At 37.7% G+C, this 8,037-nt stretch overlaps 1 protein-coding gene across 2 annotated transcripts in view; it reads right to left on the bottom strand.

Moving 5' to 3' along the window:
• Positions 1 to 294: 294 nt before the first annotated feature.
• The window catches only part of plekhm3 (pleckstrin homology domain containing, family M, member 3), an 82,173-nt gene continuing 74,430 nt past the window's right edge, over positions 295 to 8,037 (bottom strand). For both annotated transcript variants that reach the window (XM_080018606.1, XM_080018607.1), the window contains 2 exons: positions 6,599 to 6,756; positions 295 to 2,500 (listed from right to left, as the gene is read on the bottom strand). In XM_080018606.1, the coding sequence (XP_079874732.1) occupies positions 2,335 to 2,500; positions 6,599 to 6,756 (324 nt within the window). In that variant the 3' untranslated portion in view covers positions 295 to 2,334. The remainder of the gene's footprint in view (positions 2,501 to 6,598; positions 6,757 to 8,037) is intronic.

Genomic DNA, 8,037 nt, shown 5'->3' with positions numbered 1-8,037 from the left:
GATAAAAAGTCTTTCCATTTGACCCCTAGTACTACTAGTAACTATTGAGCCGCAACCACCGATTGGTGGTATCAACCTTCTTGTATAATTCTGGGTAGTAGACAAAAAGTGGCCGAAAAACTTCAGTCTCTTTATAAGTCCTACAGATACTGAGTCTGATGCATATTTTGCTGGTCACTCTGATTTCCACCGCATAGCCAAGATGCATCCAGCAGGTCCAGGGTTTCGTCATTTGGTGTTTGGGGTGCTCAAAAGTGCCACGTGTAGAACAGATCAGGGCATCCGTCACAGATTTCAATGTAATTTTATTGGCATTAGAGTCTAGCAGTACATTTCTAAACAAAACTCTTTTGAAAAAAAGGCTAGCCAATTGGAGATTAAGTTCCCATTGCAATGCAGATAATTTGGCTGCAATGTAAAACTAAAGCAACCCCCTCCCGCCGAAAATAACTAAAACAAAAACAATGAAAAAAGAAAGAAAATCCAATAACCCGACACATAAACTGCAAGCGTACACTTTCAGTTACTCGTCTTAAATACTGTACAATAAATATTTCACAAATAATTGGCATTGAAAAGTATTGTGACATGAAAAAGTGGTTTAAAGATCTGCCACAATTATTATTTGATGTCACACAGAACTTCCTTTTAATGGTTTACCAGTGCTTTTACGCAGACAGTGAGATTAAGGTTTTTCCACTTTTTCTAACACACCTTTGTCTGCATTCTGACTCATTTACTGTATCTTGGGATTCCGAAACGTGGGGGTTCAATTACATAAATTGACACTTTATAAATAGGAGCAATAACACTGCTCCTAAAGACATTAACTCAGTAAAGACTCTCCACACCTTCCGAACAACACATTGACTTTCAGATGTTTTGAAGTAATGGGAAATCAACATCTAGTGGATTATAGAGGTACTGCAGGGGGTAAATCATAGGAAATAGTATATCTTGACTCACCCCAACCCTCAACCTCACCTCAACCCACTTAACCTTAACGCTTGACCACTTGTTAAGATCTCGATACATACAACTGCTGACTTTAGACAAACTAATAAAAACACCAAAACATTCAAAATGGGGGGGACGGACGACTTAATTCAGTACAAATAAAAAAATCAGCCCAGCACATTCAGACTCATCCCTGGATCAAGTTGAGAACACTTTCATCAGTCTTCAACCCCTCATATCCTGGAAGATACATTTTTTTTGTGCGTGTGTTAATGGCTGGTGTAATGTATCATACAAGTAGACTTTAAAAATGTGGACATGTAAAGCTTACGTGTTTTTGTTAGATTTGGAGTTGCAGTTCAAAATGGCCTGAAAACTATCTAGAATCCACTGAGCTGAGCATAATATACAGTATATATATATATATATATATATACACACACACTGTATATATATATATACACACACACGCACACACACACACACAGCAAATAAGCTTTTTTATTTTACACAGCAGGGACAGTCAAGTTAAAGTGAAATATTTCAAATATTACTCGACTGATGTGATCATCACTTAACTGAACATGAGTAAAAACAAGAAAAACAAGATAAATACGTCAGTGAAAAGAGTGCATTCATGGCCGTTTGACGTGAAGTTTTATTTTTATATTACTAGTTGACAATATCAGTCCGACACAAGGTTAACCTTGAGGAATTATGGGGAAGGATTTTTCATATGCAGGCCTAGCACCTAGCATCATCTCAATCACTGGACTGATCTCCAAATCCTTCCTTATCAAAACACAACCACGGGACTTGGATTTGGTCAGTGGGTTTGGCGGACCTTCCACACTTCTCACTTCTGCAAAACACGTTAGGAAGGGCGAGGCAGATTCAAATCTCATTCACAGTACAGTAAATTTTGGGAGAAAGGGAAATCTTCTTCACAAAGTGGAAATAAATATGAATACAAACAATAATACCAAATAGTATTGCATTTATACTGTCTTGATCAAACTCAAGTGTCTCTACGGTTCTAATATTGAATTCATTGAACAAAGGGCAAGGGTATTGGATGTTTTTTTCCAAATAATACAGTGAGGTCAAGTGATGAATCAAGTGATACTAATTAAGGGCGGGAGGGCCCGGCATAAACAATAAAATATGATAAAACTAATTACCAATAATATATATATGGAGTCTCCTATAGTGAAAGAAGAAACAGAAACTTATATTTTAAACCTGGAAGGGTTTCTTAAGGTGGATGTTCTTTCCTGTTGCATCTTTGTCCAAAATCAAGTCCTACAGAAAGGCTGTTGCGTTTTTGCGTGTCAACGCGGGTTTCTTTTGTGGACGGTACACACTTGTGTGTGTGTGTCAGGTGTCTTGGTAAGGCAAGTGGTAACAGACCGGGGAGTCTTCACCGTCTGGGGACCAGAAGGAGGAAGGCCTTTTGCTGTGGAGCTCCCTGCGCACGCAGCGTGGACAGGGCTGGGCCTTCTGGCGACACTCCGTGTGAAACACGGCACCACAGCCCTCGCACCTGCAAGTTCACACATGTGCACGCACACACATACCATTCATTTGTAGTAAACAAGTGCACTTTCTAAGGAGCGTAAACACTCCAAAAAGGAGTGTAGCAATTTCTAAACCTCTACTTTACCTTTCCTGCCATATTTTGTGTAGTTCACTGTGAGTTTTATTTACTTTTTCCCATCATATATTGCTACTTTTCTTTTTCATAATTTCATTTTGATTTTCACATTTTGATTCTATTGTTTGTTATTATTACCTATTGTTTTGATGTGAGCTGCTGGGACATTGCAATTTCCCTTCTGGGATGAATAAACAATCTATCTATCCATCCATCTATCCATCTATCTATCCATCTACCTATCCATTTAATCTTACAAACTGAGATCGTGTTCATTGGTTTGAGGTTTGTAGGATCTTCACAAGATTATTCTTTGGATCGTTTTAGTTGAAGAATGATTATTCGTGCATAATTCGGTTAACCACATCAACCTTCATTTCCGATTGAGTTCAGATAAACAGCACTACTGTAAGTAAGTTATTTCACAGCAAATAACAAAAACACATTGCGTTACCTGTTAATTATATTTTGTAACAACGGATCCAATTTGAGAGGTCTTTGGCAACTAGGGGATCCACTGGAATGTACAATTACCATTTTGATTGTTTTCCGCTGTCCTAATTATCTTAACGCTACATTGTGCAAAATCCTGTCCGCGTCGATAGGGTTAGGGTATTATTAAATGTGTGTCTGAATCAAAACGAACCCTTGTCTGACTTCAGTCTGCCTCCCAATGCCCCTTACATTCATTACCAAGTTGGGGAAGGGCCAAACACTTTTAGGTTGGCTTTTGTACAAATAGATTATTACAGGGGTCTTCAACCGTTTTCAGCCCAAGAACCCCTTGGTAGACAAAACAGAGCGGGGACCACCTATTTAAAAAAATAAAAAATGTGTTACATTTTAAGCCTGGCCTATAATAACATATTTAGAACGTCTTATTAACCTATTTATATACTCAGTTATGAAGCTCACGGTTTTCCTTTTATTTTTGTTGGTTAAGTTGCGTTAGTGGACCAGTCCTGTTCTGTGTGGAAAATACAGTGAAACCCACCTTTTTCTTATTTTTACAATTACAGTAGAATAAAGTTTCACAACTGAATGTGGATATGAAATGCTGTTTAGGCTTCTTATTATAATTGAGTCCAGGTTTGTCTACTTTAAGTATAGTATTTCCTTTTGATCTAGACCTAATCGTAAATCGCCCGTGTATGGAAAAAAGTGTAAAATCCACCTTTTCTCTGTTTTCACGAATAAAACAAAGTTTTCATGAATCTGAAATAGGGTTTTACATCTAGTATCAATACAATCATATAAACCATTTACCATGTGTTTTTATTTAAGTTCAGCAATGCACCAGTTTTGTCTGTCAGAGACGGTGCGTTACTGAAAACACAGGTAACAAAATGTCAGAAGCTGCAAAATCACATCGCTTTCAGCTGATTACTGAAATAAAAATACGCAGCTGTTCTAGTGTTAATGGTTTAAGTTGAGTCAATATAATTATTTTAAAAAGTCTAAAATACATTTATTTTTTTCTGAAAAATAATTTTGACATGTACCTCCTCCGCGGGGGCACATGTCAAAATTATTTTTGACAATATTATCCCCAGTTGAAGACCACTGGTTTAGAAAGGAGGTAACTTCTTGATTCTTGACTCTTGAATATCACTGGATCACCAGGCCAAAGAGTTTAGATCGTGACAAGGACAACATGCCAGTTCCTTTGTATACAAAAGCGGGTTTCATGCTTACATTCAAAATCATAATTGAGATGCAAGGTATTTTTCCTTAACTGGAGTGGAGGTCTTGTATGACCTGGTGGGGGGATGAAACAGATGGAGCGAAATGTGGTCTCCATAGGCACTGGCGTGGCCAGTGTCAGTGTGTTTTAGGACACATAAGCAGATGAAGAATCTCGGCACCCCGAACTAAAAACCTTTTAAAATGAAAGACAAACCTATTGTTGGTAAATGCCTACTCCCTGTTCTTTTCCTGGAACAGATTTGGACGAAGTAGGTCAGAGCTGTTGAATAGAGCTCAGCAGAGTAAAAAAAAAGTACAGCTTACATTTCCAGTGTTTATCAGCTAACCTACCTTGTTGTGAGCCAGAAAACACATCTAAATGCCAGGCAACAAATGTGTGTATTGGTGTGGCTTCTATGTTGATAAGAAAAATCAGGACTACAAGTTATCACCTTGAAATCAAATTGGTAGAAGGTTAGAGATGATCAAGTTTAGGTATAAGGGCAGAAATAGATAATCTATGTATTAGATTAGAAATTGTTATTGGCTAGGTATTAGGTGAGAGTTGTTTAAGTTTATGTATTAGGTTAGAGATGGTTACAGTTAGGTATGGGGGCTGAAGGTTTTCAGGATAAGCGTATGAAAGGGCGGTTATCAGAGTGAAACACATCCAAATGCCAAAGATTTAGGGAGTCCCTAAGGTGTAGACAAGTTGTTTCTAAGTAAAGTATTAAGTTGATACTTAACCATTGCCTTGAGTTTAAATTTTAAGATGCACGCGATAGTCAGTTGATACTGAGTTGAGTATTAACTTTGGACAAATAAAGTGTTACCAAATAGTAAACTGAACATTAAACATACACTTTTAAAGAGGACTCTCATATGAATCAAAATATATGAGTAAGAGGAAGACGTTGGGATGCTTGCTGGTGTTGTGGCCCCACAGACTAGGCCTCAGGTTTGGTTTGGAACTTTCCCTATGCTCTTACCTTCTTCGGTAAACAAACACAGCAAGTCCAGTCAGCCAGTCCGGTAGATGTTAAAAATGTATGTAGGCTTGGAGTAACTAGCAAAAATGTGTACTTGTGTTAGATATGTGTACTTTAAAGATATGTCCATAAACTCCCATGCTTGAATTAAACACCAACAAAAAACCTTGGCCTCAAAATAGTCATAACTGAATAATATCATGCTATGAAATATTCCAAAGCACATATGGAAGTGTATAATTATATTACAATATGCTAAATTAATGAATAAACAGGGTAACAACAATAATACAACAATGGAGAAATTGTAAAATATTAGTTTATATTTGATGACCGGAGACCAGTTTTTGAGTGGCACAACAATATAGGCAGGATACTTTAAATCCACACACATTTGATCAGCTACAACTTATAAAAACAGGTTACAATAATAAGTGTTTACTAGTTTGGTGAATGAGTTAACCTAGATATCATTCTATGTGTCAACAGGGCAGGTATAATGTCCATGGTCATTGTTCTAAAGATTCAGGTTAGCATCCTAACAAAGCAATCATTGACCGGTTTGTTCTTCTTCTAGATGCTTTTCTAGTGAAGTTTCATTCAAGCAACTCTCATTCTCCATTTACATATAATAAAAAAAGGAGGACTATCAGATAGCCAGTGGAAATGCTAAAACCATTTACACGTTATGCTCAGGGAGTTTCAGGACAAATCTGTAAGTACACACGTACACCAGGCACACCATGTACAATTGGATACTCATTAGCTAACTCTGAGGGACAAATGGTCAATACTGAGTCCTTTTTGCAATTAATTATTAGTTGGAATTCCATTTTATTTTCAAATCTTTATTTCAGTGTAATACATGTGAAATCAAGGAAAGTTTATATTTTTTGTTCTATTCCAGTTAGAATAGTCATTTAATCATAATGATGATATAATAATTTGTCCAGTTGTCATCCTTGCTATTTACTGAGCTGCTTTAGCCATTTGCGATAACAAATGCTTTGCTTTGTTTAGTGGAAATTGACCACACATTTCGCAGCCAACAGTGACTTTGGGGTGCTTGGCTATAATTGTTTATAATTTTTCTTTTGCAAAAATAGAATTACTTGTGATAATTATTATCATCTGCGCAACTAGTTCTTCTGTATCAAGTGCAGCATTGTGGGACCTGTCCAGATCAGGATGATTTATAATATGTATTGATCTCTGTAATTCTAACTATTCTAATTACAATTCTAAATCTAAATGTGCTAAAACCCTGACAAGTATCTTTAATCTGTTTCATTATGGCAGTTGGCGGCTGTACCTCCGGGTGGCGTTCTCTTGGAAGGGGTAAATGACCTGCCCGTTTTGGCAGAGCTCACAGATGAAGCCCTTCTCTCGGCACAGGATGCAGCTGAACACATGAGCTCTAGCAAACTTGATCACCTTGGTCAAAAAAGGGGCCAGCTTTCCATCAATCACCTGGCGGAACAGCCAATAGAAGAAGAGAAGGGGGGGGGTGAAAAAGAGATGAAGGTATCAGGAATGTGCAGTGAAACACAAGAGATATCAGATATATTAATATATTGTAGGACATCATGAGGAGAGAGATGGCAACAAGGTAAAAGCTGCCACTGTTTGTACAGAAAGGTTAATGAAGCTAGTTACAAATATATTAATACATCTTCAGGGAAATTACTTTAACCGTCAAGAAAACAAAACTATTTCTATCAGCTTTACACTGAACTCAAAAAATTCTCCAAGTAAAGATGAGACATGGTAGGCAGAGGAGGGGAGAGCAGTGGGCTGAACAGAGTTGTAATAGGGAGGGTGAAACAAGTGTACTTCTTAAGAGCCCTTCACATAGGATATGGTGCGGGCTGCGCTTCAAGGCCCTGTCCTCACATATACAGTTTTTTCCACTCCGTCTACATGAAAATAGACGGTTACGCACATATTAGTATTTTTAGAGCTTATAGAGCTTATTGTGCATTTGAAGTTGAATTCAAAAACGATTTAAAACACCTACATAAGCATTCCAGGCCAGTAGGGGGCAATATTATCTCAGAAAACTCAATGTCAAACACCACAGAAGAACATTGGGAGCATGTGTATTGAGCCTCTTCTTGAGCGCTGCGATCATTATATTCATATACAATACTATATGGGCGTGATTCGTGTGACTTTTAAACTCTAATGGCGACACCGCGGCAACACGACAGTCATCGGCCAATGCTCTTGGGTTCCTGACACATGCGCAAATGCGAAAGAACAGGTCATGCCGTCAGCGTTTTCAAGAAGCTCTGTTTTACCTGTCCACACGAATATATGGAAAAACCTCCAACCTGGAAGGCGTTTTCGAAAAGCTTAGTTTTCAGTGACTTAAAATGCAATTTTCATGTGGGTGGGAGGCCAAAACGCAGAGAATATACTACCAATCAAAAATATCCCTGTACGTCTGGATAGGGCCTAATCTTCATAGGTGTGTATTAGATGCACCGCGCAGGATTTGCCCGCACAAAGCACAGGCGCAGTGGTGCGTGGATGTAATATTGTAATGTAAATATAATATTTCATACAGGCCAACTGAACTTAAAATTATAATACACTAAACAATATTCCTGTTCTAGGAGTAATGACAGCAGTCAAATTTTCATTCCAATAGATTTTTAATTATTATTATTATTAATTATAAATAAGATTATTATTAATTTTTCCTTAGCAACCAAAAGCATGCATGCGTACGCTACAATGAGCGCAGCG

Source organism: Zeus faber (assembly GCF_960531495.2).
Source record: "Zeus faber genome assembly, chromosome: 18".
NCBI lineage: Eukaryota > Metazoa > Chordata > Actinopteri > Zeiformes > Zeidae > Zeus > Zeus faber.
The sequence above is the reverse complement of the archived record's forward strand: the minus strand, read 5'-3'. Positions and strand labels throughout refer to the sequence as shown.